Source organism: Labrus bergylta, chromosome 16 (assembly GCF_963930695.1).
Source record: "Labrus bergylta chromosome 16, fLabBer1.1, whole genome shotgun sequence".
In the NCBI taxonomy this organism is placed as follows: Eukaryota; Metazoa; Chordata; class Actinopteri; order Labriformes; family Labridae; genus Labrus; species Labrus bergylta.
The window spans coordinates 21,075,210-21,093,450 of NC_089210.1; the positions used below are offsets into that span (position 1 = coordinate 21,075,210).

At 43.4% G+C, this 18,241-nt stretch overlaps 1 protein-coding gene across 5 annotated transcripts in view; it reads right to left on the reverse strand.

Moving 5' to 3' along the window:
• The window catches only part of cep112 (centrosomal protein 112), a 105,091-nt gene that overhangs the window by 15,776 nt on the left and 71,074 nt on the right, over window positions 1-18,241 (reverse strand). For 4 of the 5 annotated variants that reach the window (XM_029277793.2, XM_020636259.3, XM_029277792.2 and 1 more), the window contains 2 exons: window positions 12,670-12,732; window positions 8,464-8,613 (listed from right to left, as the gene is read on the reverse strand). In XM_029277793.2, the coding sequence (XP_029133626.1) occupies window positions 8,464-8,613; window positions 12,670-12,732 (213 nt within the window). The remainder of the gene's footprint in view (window positions 1-8,463; window positions 8,614-12,669; window positions 12,733-18,241) is intronic. The other variant, XM_065964985.1, reaches the window with a different exon arrangement.

Consider the following 18,241-nt stretch of genomic DNA (forward strand, 5'->3'; position numbering starts at 1 on the left):
TAAAAATAAAATCTTTTTCAAACAGTAAAGTATTATCTGCTTCTTTACCAGTCAGGAGTCATGCAGTAATGACGTCTTGTCTACTGCTGCCTGCAGCCCTGATCCGTTTATACACAGGATTCTTCAAACAGGGAAGAACAAGACATTAGGCCGTCACAGTGTCTTTGTACTTAGCATCAGGGCCCTGGTTTAATGAGTAATTTCCGTTTGTTGTCCGTGAATGGAGGCTGCTCTCTGTGAGCTGTTTTACTTCCCACGTTCCCTGCTTGTATCCTGGAATGTTATCTCTCTCTCATACTTCCACCTCCTCTGATATGTGGATCAAACACTGCCGGGAATCTGCCCACAGCCGGAAAAGTCATCAATCAGCCAACACTGGGCACACACACACACACACACACACACACACACACACACACACACACACACACACACACACACACACACACACACACACACACACACACACACACACACACACACACACACACACACACACACACACACACACACACACACACACACAGTGTATGAGAGAGAGGGCCTTCACTTCACACAAAGATATACAGATCCAAGATGAGATATATCTGGCTGACACCAGTGTTAGTATAAAGGACAGAACGGGCCTGAACTGGGAGTTGGAGTACAGATTTACTGACAGAACTACAGTTCCCTCCATCCTCTTTAGATGTCAGAGCAGAAACAGCCACACAAGCGGCTAAGGATTTGATTAAATCTGTATCACTTTACTTATAACTTAACTTCACAAACATAACGATGCATTGGGCTGATCTCAATGCCTCAAAGCTTGTACTGTAAGAAATGTCAAAAAACAAGTGTTTTTTGTTGCATGCTCTTTGGTGTTGGAAACATAATGTGAGCTGTTATCATTGCCTGACAGGTGTAGCTAAACGCTTGCATCATAGCGGATCTTTTCTAAAGCTGGCTTTCTTAAGCTACATTAAACATGGAACATGTGAGGAGCGTTAAAGAGGCACATGTGCTGCAGAGTGTACCTTTTTACGAGCAAGGCCTGCAGCACATGTTGGCAAATCAAGAAGCAGAGCTTTGGTTTTGGGGACTATGTCTTCAGCTTAAAAACGGATACTGTTAATATCAGTGCTAATAGTTTGATGGAAGTTTGAAATGAAAAAGGATTTCACGGCAAAACTTCTGTTCAAAAATCTACCTGCATGCACTTTTTTGTGTGTTGGAGAGATAGGACAGCGGTCAGAGTTGGAAATAAGGGAGAGAGAGAGACTAAGGAGCCACAGGTCAGATTTTAGGACTCTAGTCTCCATGTACATGGGGCACGCACACTAACCACTGTGCCACCTGCGCCCCACCTGCATGCACCTTGCCCGTGTGTATGACCTGAAGTCTTTTAGAAGCTAAAGCTAGCACGCTAATTGCACAAAAATGGCAAAGAACAGAAGTTGTGTATGTTTTTGCATTGAAAACTATTTCTTGCACTCTCTCTCGTGTGCTCACTTTCCAGGAGTAATCAGTTGGTGTCTTGGGTGAGTGACTTTAAAAGGAAGCTTGAAGGAGAGGATGGATTTTATTTTTTGGGGGTCAGGTGCTTTCAAAATGTAGCGTACTCTTGCTGGTTTCTTCCAAGGTGCTACTCCGTCTTTAACTCTAATAAAGTAAAAAATACACCACCTAATAAATGCTAAAGAGATGTTACGACCACATACACACAGAAACAAAAGCGGCAAGAACACAGATGGCTTAACTAACTTCAGTAAACAAATGTGGTGTTCAAGGTTGACACAAAGAACATGGACATGTGTTGAAGGACGTGGACAGACACACGCACAAAGAAGACACACACACAGACACAGAACGATTGAAGCAGCTCTTTGCCTCTGCAACAGAGGGTATCCAGCACACCTGTTCTTCATCCACTGCTGCCATTCCTTCCCACAGGCAAAGTCATCCTTTCAACCCCCTCAGAAACTAATGCATATATAACTAAAGAACTACAGACAAACTGCAGCTGCTACAACTAGCCCCCTCGAATGTGGGCATGTTTGCGTGGATGTATGTGTGTGTGTACAGGAGCTGTGTCCCTTGTTACTGGTACAGTGTGTGAGCACAGAAGAAAAGCATGTGTGATCACATAGACTCCATCTGAATTTGACAAAGACATGCACACCTCCAAAATGTGTGGTGTACAAAGAGCAGAACACCTCATGTTCTCACTGTCAGCCTCAGACAGAGACAGACGATGGTCACTGTTGCATTATGTAATGTGTCTGCTGTCACTTCACCCAGAGGACACTACAACAGGACCTTCGCTTTGACTGGAACTAGAAGTTACTGCTGGATGGGCCTGCATCAAAGGTGTGTTTTCATGTGTGTGTGTGTGTGTGTGTGTGTGTGTGTGTGCGTGTGTGAGAGACAACAGTGGGTAAGTTAGAGAGAGAGAGTGCAACACTGCAGAAAGATGTCGAGACATGGACACTAACTCAAAGCTATGTTTGTGTGCGAGTTTGAGAGACAGAAAGATACACATAAAGACCTAGAGAGGAGAAAATAGGAGAGATAGTGTGTGTAGGCCCATGTAGAAGAATAACACAAGAACACTAATTTATAGGTGTGTGTGTGCATGTGTGTGTGTGCATGTGTGCAGTGCATGGCAAAACTCGGCAGGCAGAGAGACAGGAAGCACTGCTGTTGGAGCAGGAACAGCGGTGCTGATCAAAGCCCAGGCGGGTGACACTATGGGCGGAGTGCCATTGTTTATTCACCAGCCACCTCTCCCTTTTGGCAGGGCGAGGTGAGCATGTGTGCTTATGTGTGTGTCTGTGTGTGTGTGTGGAGACAGGCAGCAAGAGTTTGAGACAGAAAGAGTTCGAAGACACAGAGTTGGAAAGCTAGGGTGAGAGAGAGAGAGAGAGAGAGAGAGAATAGACAAGGCCTGTGTGTGTGTGTGTGTGTGTGTGTGTGTGTGTGTACCTTTCTCTTGGCAGGCTAATGTGGGCTTGAGTTCTGTCAGATTTAGCAGATGCACATTTCAGGCACATGCACAATCATACACACGCTCTGACAAGAACTCTTACACAGGGACAAAAACTCTGCCCGAGCACATGGTCACACAAACAAGAATCACCGACTCAGGCAAACCCAATAACCTTACTTTGAACATTAAAACCCCAGCCTCTCATTTAAAAAGACTTTACCCCGACTCCTCATGTGGGCAAACCGATGACTTGTGTGTGACAAAGGCAGGAACAAAGCCCAAACATTACAACTCCTGTCATGTCAGACATTCACTAAAAGTCTTGTTAACCAACCAGGACCAGCAGGTTCATTATCTCGCTCCTACTTCCTCAGCTTTCCCTTGATTCAGAGCAAAGGTCAGAGCCAGCGATCTACCTGTGGGCTGACATTTCTACGGCTTCAAGGTGATCTCAAGGGCGAGTTAGTATGTTTACATGCACATGTCGAGCTATGGCTAAAGCTTGTTTTCATTGGACTTCTGTACTTTTCTCAGTATACCTCTAACCTCTAACCCCCTGAGGGAGAATCGATCTTTTGACGCGAGTACATCCTCCTCCGCTACAGTAGGTGGCGATATGCTCCCTTTCTGCTTGTTACTATTGGACCTTTTTCCAGTTGACCTTTTACATCACATAGGGATCAATTGACAAAGATGTTAGCAAGCGGCAGATTGGTTGTATGTCAAGGGGGGAAGATTTGGACACAACACTGACCACGTTGATACCTTCACTTTGCTTTCTTCTGTGCATTTATTCTGCTCCACTTCTGTGTCAAAGTCTGGTGCGGTAACTGAAAAACCAAAGTGTATACTGTACTTGCATGAGTAAATCAAGACCAGTGCACAATATCTAGGTGTGTTAGTCCGGCTTCAAGAAATGGGAAATATTTCAGTTGGACGAACATGTTTACAGGCCTTTTTTAAAGTCCAGTTTTAGTCGTACTCAATAAATACGCTTTTTTTTTTTAAACATCTTGTAAACCTACACCGTTTCTTCAAGTGAGAGAAAAACACTGTTTGGCAGAAATGCAGCCTGAGCTCACATGAGAAAACCAGAAAGGGCTTCTTAGTGTTATCCCAGTGTTTCGGCTCATCTGACTCCAAAGAAGAGTCATACTAAAGAGACCAGCACACTTCATTTCACTACATCATCCACTTTTATATTGACTTTATGTGATATTCAAACTGAGGAAAACAATGTGAAGGACACAGGAAGCACACACACACTCAATGTGCCTAAATGTACACGCTCACAAAAACACTCCTCCGCCTAAACGTCACCAAAAAGGCCAGATAATGAGCATACTTAACTGTACTCCTGTTGTTCTAAAAAAAGGGCTTTACGAGATACAAAAGGTCCCCGCAGTTAACACCCACATTTAAGAAGTCCCAAGTACAGTAGAGCCACAGAGGGAACTAAATTCAGGCCAGAAACGGCGGAACAGGGCTGGCAAGGAAAAAAAGGGACATCTGATCCGGTGCGGCGTGCATTCAGAACAACTGTTTTGGGATTATCCCGATTCAAATGCGCGGCTAACTTTGATGTTATTTTCTTCCCCTCCCATTGTCTGAAGCCCCTCGCTCTCTTCATAATCCGAGGCCTTTGAAGTGAGCAGCATGGAAACAATGTCAGCAGGCGACACACTCCCTCTGATGGCCCACTGACAGCTCTCCGCCATGTCTTTCTTTTTCTCCCCCCCCCCCTCTCTCTCCTCTTGTCCTTCTGTTTGTTGTCTCAATCCCTACACTTCCTCCATCCCTTTGTTGCCTCTCCCACTCTTTCTTCCCCTTCTTTGTTTACCATCTCATCCTTCTTCGTCTCCCTTTGCTTTCAACTTCACACAAACTTTTTATTTTATTTCTCCGTTTTCTGTCTCTTCACTTGCTGTTTTTTTTTTTTTTCTTCAATCTTACCTTCCTCTCTCTCATTGATCGTCTTCTCTCCCTCATGTCTGGCCTTCTTTAATAAGCGATTCAACCATTAATTGGAGTCTCATTAGCGGGTGGTTAATACAGGGGGGATCGTAATAATGAGGCCACAGATAATGGAAACAGAAAGCCTTTGTCTGCTCCCAACACAGATGCCAAGGCCTGTGTCTTGTAACTCAGCACACAGCAGGGGAAAAAAGCCTGTGTGTGTTGTGTCATTATGCAGTTAGATTACAAGTAACTACAAAGCTAGAACACAAGCTAGTTCTGCCTGAGTCATTGGAAACACATCACGGACATTAAGAGTAAATAAGGGATGAAATCTGGAGTCATGTGTATCTGTGTTTGTAGCTGCACAGTGATTCTGTAGATTTTTGTACCATTTAAACAGGTTGTGAATACGTAACAGGAGTTAAAAATGTCTCAATAAATTGCTCATGACTGAAAGCATGGTGAAACATCATTGTGTCACTTAAGCATAAAAAAGTCAGCAGCTCATCTTCAGTGCTTTGCATGTGTGCAGTCCCACTGGAGACGTTTTTTCCTGCAGCGTTATGGATAATAATCTGAACATGGAGTCACAGTGAACGAGTTTATGAAGAAGATCTGAAGATCACTATGAGCCCCCTGTGGATTCTGTGAAAGGATTACGACTCAATAATTTGAACCACAGAACCATAAACAGTCTTTTCTGTCAAACGTGTGAATTAAGGTCGCCAAAATGTTTGATACTTCAAAACTTTTCACAACCACGTGTATTAAAACAATGATCGATAGTGAGGCTGGGAATCTTATGGGTCGATTAGTCTTTCGATTCTTGAGGTCATGATTCAATTCAGAATCTATTTTCGATTCAAAACGATGCTGGATCCATGGATTCATGGAAGTCTATTTTTGAATTAGTGCATACTTCAGGATCGACTCCAGTCATCTGTGAGACTGGCTGAATTTCTTGCTGCTCCATTTGGTATTCTACTGAGTTAAAGAGCTAGCATTAGCGCTTAGCAGAGAGTGACTGATTAGTCATAAGTTATGAATCTATTTAAAATATCAGAAGATAAGAATCTTGATTTTTCCCCACACCTCTAATCGATAGGATCAAAATCTTCAGAAGTGCTGATCCCCATTTTAAATCTCACATAACGTAAAGTGTCACAATGCTGGATGCACAAACTAAACGTTGTAATAAATCTGCAGAGAACGCTTGATGGCTTGTCCTGCAAGTCATGCGATAGTTCCCTGATATGAGACCCAGCAGTTCACGAGACGAAGCCTTTTCATAAGCTGTTGAAACCTCTTATATAGGCTCTCTTCTCCCAGCACTGGAGAACAGCCCTCTCCTGGTAGCCCTGCAGCGTTCTGCCCCTCAGAAGGCTTCCAGGAAGCTGGCTGAAATGAGGGTTTTTACCGGCGCCAGTATAAGATATGTAAGGAGATCTTTGAGCTGCCAATCTTGTGAAGCTGCTCTAAAAGTTTCACAGACTGACATCAGGAAAGGTGTCTCTAAAAACTTTAGAGAGGAGAGGAGGTGGCACTGTCTAAAATGAACAAATACAGAAATACTGCCAATGAATTTTTGCAATTTAGACAGTGTGCAGGAGTTTGCTTGCACTTTTTGGAAATTAAAACAAGACATTTCTGAATACTTGGTGCCTAGAACTTTATTCCTGTCACCGTGGTATTAAAGCAGGTCTTCATGTTGTTTTATTTTTACTATTATTTAATCAATCAAAGCTCAAATTCTGGTATCTCTACAACCCTAGCATGAACAGCATCAGAAAGAGAAGACACTTCTGAGGTTCTAAGTTGAGGGAAGAGCCGGGGCAGGTCACTTCTAAGAAAGGGGCCCCTTTAGCAGAAACCGGTCTGAGAAAAAAAGAAGCCGAGGTTAACGGGGTCCTTGAAAGAGAAGATATCTGAAGGGAGGCTCACAGACATACATGCCTTACTATACGAGGCAGCTGCAACCGCAAACAGACAAGGTTGTGTTTGGAAACATGTCCTGATCCCAGACACAACAAGTCTTTATTTAGCGAGCCACACCCAATCAACTGCCACTGTGTCCCAGGCTGGTTGCCGGGGTAGACGGCAGAATAAAAGATCCTGGGAGTCCGAAAGTGGAGTATGTATGGGGGGGGGGGGGGGCAGATGAGACCAGGGCAAAGCGGGAAGAAAAAGGAACATTAGATATTTTATATTTGTACACAATAAAAGAATCAGACTACATAAGGCGGCAACAGGAGTGAGAGCAGTTTTTTTAAATAGCTTATTTCAGTTTTCCTGAGCTAACCAAGATATCTCAAATAACTCAGTCCTTATACTAATCTAGCTGCAAAACCTCTATTATGAAGCAGTGGCCCCTCAAAGTCAAAGAGAAAGAGACTTTTCTAATCACTAATCAACTTGAAGCACAAGCACATGAAGTTAAATTAAGACCGGTTCAAAGAAGAAGACAAAAGTGAGAAACAACAGGTTACAGCTTTGAGGAGGAGTCTCAGTGTAGTCAAGTTTAACTGTAAAAAACAGAACCACAGTCATGATATAGAGAGGCTCGGACTTAAGAAGTGGGGTGCAGCAGACAGATTTACAAGGTTCAGCCAGACACAGAGCACACACGCCACTTAAGAGACACTGTGAAGTTTGTAACTGGCCCTAAAAAATGACAGAGCACACAGGCAAACACACTGTGGCCGCGCTCGGACAAAAGGAAAGCGCCCCGTGTCTGCTCCATAAAATGTCAATCCAGACAAAGCTTTGTGGAGGATAAAGTTTACTGACGCCCCATCCTCTGAGTCTGAAGGGGAAAACCACATGAAACCACAAAGTGTACCGGACCTCTAGAAGATAAAGAAGAAAGGATGATGAGAGAAATAGATACAAAATAGAAAAAGAAAAGAACACAAAGCTGATGCAGATGCTTCCAGCAGCAGGACCCTCCTCCAAAATGTCTTAACTCCTTGTACATTACAAAGGCAAATATCAAAAACTAAACAAACAACTTCTTCATATATTTCCTTTTATATTCAGTATATAAGTCTTCACAATAATCAACATTATTAGTGACAGTGAAAACATTTTATTCATGACCTTCAACGTCTCTCCTTCTGTTATAAACAGTCTCTTATTCCTTCTTAACTTTCCTTATTACCTTGTTCCCTTTCTAAAGGAGGTAAGTAACTATTTCCTAAGTGTGCAGTAACTTTCTGCTACACCCGTCTCACTTATAGTGCTCCCTCGATTCTGATTGGATAAAAGGGTGTTTATTTTTTCTAAATTGAAAGATTTGCATAGAAAAAAAAATACATATGTTGATATGCAGTCACTAGCATCATCTAAACATCCATGGCCCCCCTTAGTGAACCCTGAAAATAAATGATTTCATCCTCCCCTCTAAAGTGAGCAGTGGTGGTCTTTACAGTGACGTACAGAGGAGTGGTGTTTAGCAATCTTCCAAATATGCAGCTTTTTATTCGTTTGTGTCAAATGGAAAAATAAATGAGCGGATTCAGCGCATGTCCAACACTGACCTTGTTGGCATGATCTGCGTGGTGAGTTATCGTCCTCCTCTCTTCATCCCATCTCGTATTGCTCTCCTCCAACTGCTTCTCCATTGCCTGCTGCAGACGGACGGCCTCCTCCTTTGAGTCACAAACCGATGTTTGCAACTCTGCGATCAACTGTTGGAGAGAGTAAAGAAAAAAAATCTTAATTCTTGATTTTAACTGATCAGCCTGTGTGTCCATGATAAAAAAAAACCCATCAGTGACAGATGGAGAACACATCCACTGCTCCGTGTTGAAAGTACTGATCATTTGTCCCGGTGAAGATGAGTTACAGTTACTTCTTGTGTTCTCATGTTTGAAACAAGTGATGATCTAGATGAATGAAAAGTGGAGAGAAAAACCTGTTGCAAGATCAAAAAATGCAAAACATGTTTTCTGCACAGTTCAACTCACTGGTCTGAGTGAGCGACTAGCAACACATGGAGGGGAAAACGCTTTCACATTTGTCATGGATTTGAGGTGGCAGTAACAATCACCTTGAAACACTGCTTTTCCCAGACTCTCATGTCTTGTGTCTTTTTTGAGACTAGACAGAAAACATGGGGGAAAAAAAAGCAGAGAGAGAGAAAAAGAAGGATGTAAAGAAAAAAAAAATAGACAGGAAGGAAAAAAAAAACAACTTCCTTTTTTGAAGAGCAGAGTGACTTTGTGTTGGTGAACTTGCGGTGCACACTAAGATGAAAAGGAACTGCCTTGGCTTTGAAATCCTCCAGTCAAAATTAACATTCTATTTAAGCCACTGTCAGGGAAAGGCAGGGGAAAGATGAGAGAGAGTGAAAGAGAGGGGGAGAGGATGGGAGAAAAGGGGGGGGAAGAGAAAGACACATAGTTTTGGATGGGGGGGGAATGTGCTACTGCTAGCTTTGGGCTAGACAGATAATTGTTTACTGTGTTGAAACTCTGGAGGACTAGGCCTGCTGGAATCTGCACACTGTGTGGGAGTAAGGGAGTTAAGAGTGAAGCGGGTCGACCACAGATAGAGAGAGCTAGAGAGACAAGGAGAGAGAGAGAGAGAGAGATGAGAGGGAGATTAGGCTTATTTTGTCAGAGGGAGAGCCACATGAAAGCAACAAATGGCGCATTATTATGGGAACATCATTTCAGGGCGTAATAATTATTTAGCAATATGGATTCCCTGCATCTGCTGGTCTTCAGCCCCAGGCGGTGGCGGCACTCTAAACTAGTGAACTCAGCTGTCTGTCTTGTTATTCCTGTATATATACACACACACCGCAGCACCTTTTTTCTCTGTCTGATAGCCAGCCAGGCCTTTTTAAGTCTGTAATTGGTCTGGTGAGACTGAGTCTTTCCCCCCCTCAGCTTGCTAGCATCTCTGTTCAGGGCTAAAGGCAGGCCTACCTCTCCATGAACCTCAGGTAATAAAAGGGAGAAATGAGCGTGTCTGGAGATTATTTAGTGTTTGTAAACAGAACACTGTGTGACTAAGGCAATCAAATGACGGCCACCATGAAAAGGGGATGCTCTCTCCCCCATAAAAAAAGAAAAAAATCACCTGTGATGTCTGTGAAAACTCGGTGGCTGATTTTAGAATATGTAGCGTGTGCCTGTGTGTTTAGCATGACTCAACAACAGAGTGAACAAGTAGAGTTCCCCCTCAGGGATTCATGAGGTATATTTTATCGATTATTGCAACCAGTTGGGGGGCTTAGGGTTAAGATGTGCGTCCAATGCACAGACCCAGGCAGGCGGCCCGGGTTCAAATCCGACCTGTGGCACCTTTCCTGCATGTCATTCCCCGCGCTCATTCCCAGTTGTGCTGCCCCCTGCTTGCCTTTAGAAGTAATGCAGCTTAAATGCACTTTTGCTTCACTTTGACCACGTCCAACCTTTTTAACTATCGAATATTTCCCCTGAAAAGGTCAGGAAAAAAAAGCAGACGAAGGCAGTGAGAGGGGACGCAAAGGTGACATTTATGGGTTGAAAAGTTAATTTTAAAAAATCCATAAAAGATTAACATTAAGTGTTATAGTTATGGAGATATAGAGTTGGATGGTGAAGTCCTGTGGGTTCTGACCCCTTTTCACATTACAATGTGAAAGTATTGATCATAGCACGTCTAAACCTGATCAATAGAGGAGGTAACTGGAGGTTAAATAGAGAGGGATAGTGAATCAGTGTCTCCAAGAACTGAAGAAGAGAGAACAATGTCCACATGGATCAATACTCAGTATCAGATCACATTTAGTGAAGACGTGTCTTAGAAGTCGCATGTGAACACTGCTGCTGGAACCTCACAACCAGCATAGAGCCTAAATAAATGATGAACATTTGCATACGGACTGAACTTCAACCTCTCTCTTTCAGAACGTGGTGCTTCTCATGCTTTCCCTCCAACCTACTTCCACATTGGACAGCAGGGATAAAGTAATGATCTCCCACCAGTACCACAACTACCACCCACTGCAGCCTGATCATTAAGTGGGGGAACAGAGCCCTGTTCAGTTCACAGGTCACCCAAGAGGACCACTCACAGCTAGACGCTTAACACACAAGATTGTATTGGAGAGATACTAATTAGGAGATTCATCGTGTGTGTGTGTGTGTGTGTGTGTGTGTGTGTGTGTGTGTGTGTGTGTGTGTGTGATTGAGAAAGGTGGAGAAAAGAGACTCAAGCACACAGAAGGAATGTGCGTGTGCATGCACGTCATCGTACACCCGTACGTGGTGCATCCGCAGCCCCCTCAGGATAATGTATGGCGTGGTATGTTTTTAATTGGGCTATTAGCCATGCAGTTGAGCTCAAGAGCGATGCCCCCTGTCAGACACCGAGGGGTTAACAACTGGGGTTAGCCTTTGAGGTTCAAAGGCCTCTTGTTTACATTTGACTGAGATGCCCCAAGGGAGGTTCCACCTTTACCTTTTAAAACAAAGCCGCCCAAGCCAACGACAAATACCCCGCATTAATCACGCATATTAATGTGTTTGCACAAAAAAACCCACAGCATCAGCACAAACCTCCGTACAACAACACACTCCAACAAAGGTGTTGAATTCTGCGCACAGGGGACTTCACTTGAATGTCAGAGAGAGAGTGTCGCTCCTTGAACCTGAGCCAGAATCAGCTCCCCAAAACAGAGGATTAATCACTTGTTGCTTTGTCTGCGGTGGCATAAAAAAGCACCAAAGCAAGGCAAACACGGCTGAACTTTCGCACCGTATCCCACTTCTTTTGAAGTCGAGCATTGTGTAACCTAATAAGCTACCGTTTTCTCACAACATCTGCTTGTCAACCCCGCTTTCAACTCTGCGCCTTTGCCAGCCAACCCCAAAATGGGGGGATTTAAAAAGGAGAAGAAAGAAAGAAAAACAACAAACCCCCCCTTCGCCCCACCCCACCTCCTCTTTGAATCTCATCTGTGGGTAACAAGGTGCAATTATGGCCAAATGATTGTGATATTTTAGCCTGCCACATAATCAAGACAACTCTTTTCTCTTCTAATGTAAACACCACTTTGGATGTTTGGGATCGTTTAAACTGCGGAGGTGAAAGCTGCCTGAACTTTTCAGAGACTTTTCATTGAATGACAGAAGTTGTCTTAGGAGGTTCAAAACCCGTCTGGAGAGGAGAAATTACCTCTGTTTAAGAGGAGGAGACGCATGGACCTTAACTGGATGTGTGACCAGATGATGCTAGGACAGGATGAGGTGAAATAAAGAAAGAAGCAGAGAGAGTGAAGGAGAGGACAACACTAGTGAAAGTGATTCAACAGGATAAATACTGCAGTGAACGGCTGAGAAACACGAGAGACATAAACTGGTCGTTGAATCTAAGATGTATCGGTGCAAAATATGGGAGGTAACATAAACTTTCATGTACGGACAATTAACCAAAACAATGGTATGCACTTCCAACCGAGACAGACTAATCGTATTTGTAAAGTAGTTGTGAGGTTGTGGTGTTGCTATGACGACCGAAGGGATAAATGACTTAGTTTGAATTAACTCAAACTCAGTAGACATTGATGCTGATCTGTCTTTTCAGTTTAGATTTACCTGAGCTCTTCATAAATCTAATACCAGATATAGGATATGTTGTGTGCACATGTTTTTTTTTAGAGGTGTTGGTGTGTTTTTAAGTGTGCCTCCTCACCTCTCCCATCGGTATATTTGATATCATCATCAAAAGGGGAAGAAGAGAAAATTGTTTACCAGGGCACTCTTTGCGAGCTTCTGAGCGCACTCCTTCTCAATCTGCTTCAGCCTGGTGTTGGTCTGCAACAAGAAGAGAGAGAGAGAGGGGAGTGTGAGGCGGAGATATGCAGACAGACAGATACAGAGACATAAAGACAGAGAGTTGAGAAATGTAATCTTGTGTGAGGAGAAGGGCACACACTCCCAATCTGTCCACACACACACTAATGTTGACCTCTGCCTCTTGGCAGTGTGTCCCCCCGGTGTAGGCCTGTGGCCCCTTGGCGCAGCGCCAGTCCCAATGTTCATGTGTGCCAGCAGGTAGCGACGGGCACGGTGCACAGTGGGCATCACTCCCCCTTTGATCCCCTGCCAACAATTCATCACTTAACAAGAAGGAGGGGCACGGGGAATTAAAACGCTGCTGCCAATTAGCTATAGGGAGAGAGAAAGAGAAGAGGGCTGATCGCGAGAAGCTGGGAGACAAAACACAGAGGAGACAGAAGAGCAGTGAATGGAGATTGTTGTTTGGAGTTTATTGAGCGCCGCTCCACTCTTTGTTTTCAGTTGTTTTCTCTGTGGGAAGCTAGCCAGCTGGAAGCAGAGACCGCGAGCGTCTAGTACATGATCTGCCGCCGCTCAGCGAGCCGTGTTGTGATGCCAGAGTTTCATTGAGAGGCTGAACAGTTGAGTGAGATAATTGGGTGTGAAGTGGTGGAGCGCGACGGCGATGTCAATAGCTGGCTGTACGTGCAGTGACACGGTTTATACAAGTACTGTTGAAAGACTAAAGCCTAAATTAATGGGGTAAAGAGGTCATCGTTTGAAAGCCGGGCAAGTGTTTTCAGGACATGTGGATCAACCTGAGCTTTTAAACGTGTGTCTGAAAGTAAAAAAAAAAACTGTGCATCAGTTTGTTTGTACTGATGAGATTCTAATAACTCACAATATAAAGAAATCAACGATTATTCTCATTCATAAATCTGTTCAGGACAAGTCTATATGTCAGCTGCTTGATGTTATTGTGCTCTTCTATCTTCTATCACTATGTGCCAGTTGTCCTTTTCTATAACTTAAGGGCTGAATGTGCAACATTTTACACATAAATGTAGCAGAAATCAAATACATCCTCGGAAAATAACTTGAGTCACACTGTCTGTGATGTTGTCTGAGCCGTATCTACAGCGTGTTTACATGGACGGGACGGCCGGCTCATCCCCTCTCGTATAAAAGTTGTTTAATTGAGGGACTATAGAAAAGAAGAATAACATACTGTACTCACTGCTTAACTGAATGTCACGTAAGCGTTTTTAAATCATGGTCATTTCGTGTAAATTGACATGCAGTGTGAAGATACGGGCAAACTAAAGAGCGCTAGCATTAGCATGCTAACACAATCATGCAGCTCGAGTTGTTTTGGTTTCACTCTGGTGCTCAAGGGCGACATCTGCTGGGTCAAAAAGTCGCATATTCTTCCTTTAATATATTCCCCCACAGGTGTTTAAAGATGTTCCATCTCAACTCATTGCAAGACAACTGTAAGAAAGTCTAAAAGCAAGCATCTTGCAATGCCATTGATGTAATAAGCAACAGGGTGTGTGAAATCTGTTATTTTACATTTCTTGAAATATTTGACTTAGGAGTATTTGGATAAAAAAAATGCTTAAAAAAACAGTGATGCATAAAAACATCCTTGAGAGTGAAACACACACATGCATGCTCACACTCACTCACACACACACTCCTGTCCTGACAGCCACTGACAGACAGACGACCCTCTGACAAACACTGTCACTGATCGCACCCCCTCGCAGCCTTCAACGCCTGCGCTTTGCTTTGGACTCCGCAGCCCATTCCAAACACTTCCTGACAAACACTGGCGTCCTGCTCGGAGCGGACACACACCTGTCACCACAGACACACAGAGCCATCGCCAAGGATACGGGCCCTGTCTTCCTGCGCCAGGACTCTTTTGAGTGGCAGCCCTGCTCGGTCTCTAGGGGCCCTCGAGCAGATGATGAGAGAGGCTTAGACAAAGAAGGGAGTAGAAAAAGTCAAGACAAGGAAGTGGAACTGTGAGAGGGGTGCAAAAAAGAGTTCTACAATGTTATTCTTTCTGAATGACACGTTCGTTGTCTTCTTTATTGCTGCTGGAGCGCTCCAGATTAGCTTGATGTCACTGTGGCTGTTAGTATTTAGTTAGTTTAGTAGTCTCATGATCAAAAATCTGCCTCTTTTTAACTTGCAAGGAGGCGTCATTCATTTCTTAAAGAAAACACCATAACTGCAATAATCTCTGATGTGATGTCATTATCTTTGTTGTCTATATATAACAGCAGAAAATGTTACCATCAGAGTTACACATGAGCATCACCTTTGCATTTAAATGTGCAGTGATGAGGTGTGTGTGTGTCTCTGTACTGTATGAGTTCACAGATAAACATATGGCCATATTGACATGCAAACACGCTCAGATGTCTCATAAAAACATAAAGAGCTTGCTACTAGCCTATTCCTTTTACCTAGCGCCACTCCAGGGAATTATAGCAGGAAGCATTATACAACTTCATACATTATACAACTCCGGTATCTAGACGCACATTAAAAATGGCTGCAAATAGATGAAGATATGGATTGAACATGCGAGGGAAAAATAGCCCAACAGGACTGTGACAAACACAAAGAGAAAATCAAGAGCTAAATTAAAAAGCCTAGCTATATGTGTGTGTCTGTGTGTGTGTAAGTGTAAGCACTTTCAAAGAGACTACCTGTGCCCTGCCAAAGGCATTTTTTGTGCTGAAGGCACTTTGAGGCTGTATCAGGCTCTTCAATCGCCTCTTAATCCTTGCTGTGTGGAGTGCGGCTGCTTTGAAGTATGTGCGTGTTTGTGTGTGCGTACAGTCACTTGTGTGTGTGTGTGAGTGTGTGTTTTAAGAGAGTGGAAGTGGATCTGAAGGCGAGGCATGCACCGCTTACCAGAACTTAATTAATAATCTGCAGTGGGAAGCAGGCCAAACACACACATATAGACACATAGAGACAAACACGCGCAATAAAAAAAAAAAAGGGACTGAAGGGAGTGGCAAAAACTGGGTGACAACTTTCTGTCTTACACACACACGCCAGACACACACACTTAAACAGAGATATGCACACTATTCAAGTCACACTTATTCAAACATAGACAGTGGACAAACAGGATGCATGAAGGGCCCAGCATACGTCCAGGGGCTAATCTGTAGATGTTTGGATGTGAAATTTGCTCAAGGTGTGCTGTCCCATTGTTTGAAGTGGACCGTGGTTATCGCTGATAAGCAAGAAGAAACCAAAGTAAACATTTCTCAATAGACTGCCAACAAAAAAGATAAGTTTAGTGTGTGTGTGCGTTAGGAGTCTTTTCTGATTGGGTTCAGTCTAGTTCCTGGACAGGATATTGCCTCCATATGACATTTTTCTCCGACATGTTTCCAATCATCTCACATTGCTAAAGAGCAATTATGGTTTCAGCGTCGTCCTGAAGCTGAACTCTGACAGAAGATATAAAACTACACTCAAGACTTGCTGATGCAAAGATGAGGTCACTCCACATAGAGAGAGAGAGAGAGAACACAATGTGATTAGCGATTTAGTAAAGGGCAGTGACACTTAAAAAGGTGGAAAAAAAAGCTACAAAACAGCCTTTTAATGGCTGTTGGTGGTTGCAAATGCACACTACATACTGTATGCTGCACACCAGGGAGCTGATTTGTGGGGTTTATTTCTCGAAAACTGATTTCAAAGAGAAGCTTTTCCCCCCATTGCTCCGCGAAGCCTTCAGTTTTAGTGGCAGCAGTATTTGTAAGCATTCAAAACAATCCTCTGTTCACTACGCATGTCTCTCATAACAATTTGAGTTCAATCTGCCAGCGAGGGAGTGCTGGGAGATGTTATTTGCTCGTTTGTCTGTAATCATTGCTGTCTTGCTGTGCCTGCCTGTGTGTCTGCGAGTGGGAGAGAGAGAGAGAGTTGGTGCTGTAATGACAAGAGGCTTTATTTCCATTTCACAGTTTGCCATCACAGCCTGTCAGTAGTGATTCTCTTAATCCATGCTGCTCACTGTCACTGTCACAACACACACGCATACAGACGTTATGTATCAAGCAGGCACACGCAGGCAGATAAACATACATCAGACACACAGGCAAACACACAATGTTCTGCATAGTACGTACAAACTAAACCAGCCAGTTCATGGTATCAGAAAACAAATTACATCCACTACCATCAGCGTGATCGGTCTTAACATCTGACTCACGTCGCAGGGCAGAGAATAAAGTTGGTTTGAGCCTGTTTTGGTTAAAGGGCGATAGAAAAAAAGAAGTACCATTATTGGGTAGTTTCTTGTTTTCAACTATGATTGAAGAGCTGACTTTTTTTTGTTGTTGTTTAAAGCTACAGTATGGTACTTTTCCATATTAAACTGTAGATCACAAAAATAAGAGAATAATCTTAGTTTGAGGCTATGATTACTTAAAGGAGCAATCTGTAAGAAATCTACTGAATGAAATTATAAAATGACCTATATGATCAGACATTAAACATGCTATGTTGAAGTGCTGGCTTCTCTGTCAACAACTCGGCAGCCAGTATGTCCTCTATCTAGGTTTAAATTCTGGTGCGGAATAGTTTGTTTTTGATTTGACCAGATAAAGGAGGTGGTTTTTAGGCAGCCCCAGACGACTGTTTTGGACACCCCCCTTTTTGTCAGACAAATGACCAATTATCACGGCAAACCAACAGGAGATGCAACAGGCAAGAGAAGTGGTTCAGATATATAACGGATTCTACCCGACCTTTCTTAAAAGCGCCACGACCATAAACTTGCTCAAAATAGGATAAATAATGGAGATGCTTTTGAAAAATGGAGAGAGGATAGATCATCGAAAGGTTTCTAGAGGGATGTAGAGCTGGCTAAACACTGAAGCTTTCATGCCAAGTGCAACCCTTATGAGCATCGACTCTAGGGAGGAGGGGGCGGGGGGAGACAGCTCTCTCCAATGCTTTGAATCTGGACTGCAGTACCAGTTTTAAATGCTATGTATAAGAGCTACTACATAATGGTCCTTTAATAGATAGGGTTGCTTGTAGGATTCCAGGTTGCTTTAGCATTAGCAGGTGGACGGACTTTGACACCAGAGTTAAGTATCTCTCTAGCTACAGGATTGTGAACTCTGACACAGCTTAACCTGATATGACAGTGAAGCTCTTATTGTAGCAATTTCTCTGAAGAAGATGAAAAGATCTTCCAATTGGTCATTGAACTTGGATTGAACCGTGATAAAAATTCTGTCTTCTCGAGTTTGCCTAGGTAGGCCCCTCTCCCCATTTATTTATGCCTCCATCTGTACTTTGATCAATGAGTCTGCCTGATGTGCCTGATGCCGGATAATTCTGAGATGAATTAAAAACTTAACCCCGAAAAACAGACCCCAAAAAATCCTGGTGTCCCACTTAAAACTCCACTTCAAACCAGAGTGTAATCTATAGCGTGCAACAAGATGGGAGCTGCCTGACGCCATGTTTTAATGCGATTGAGAAAGTGTGTCGCTTC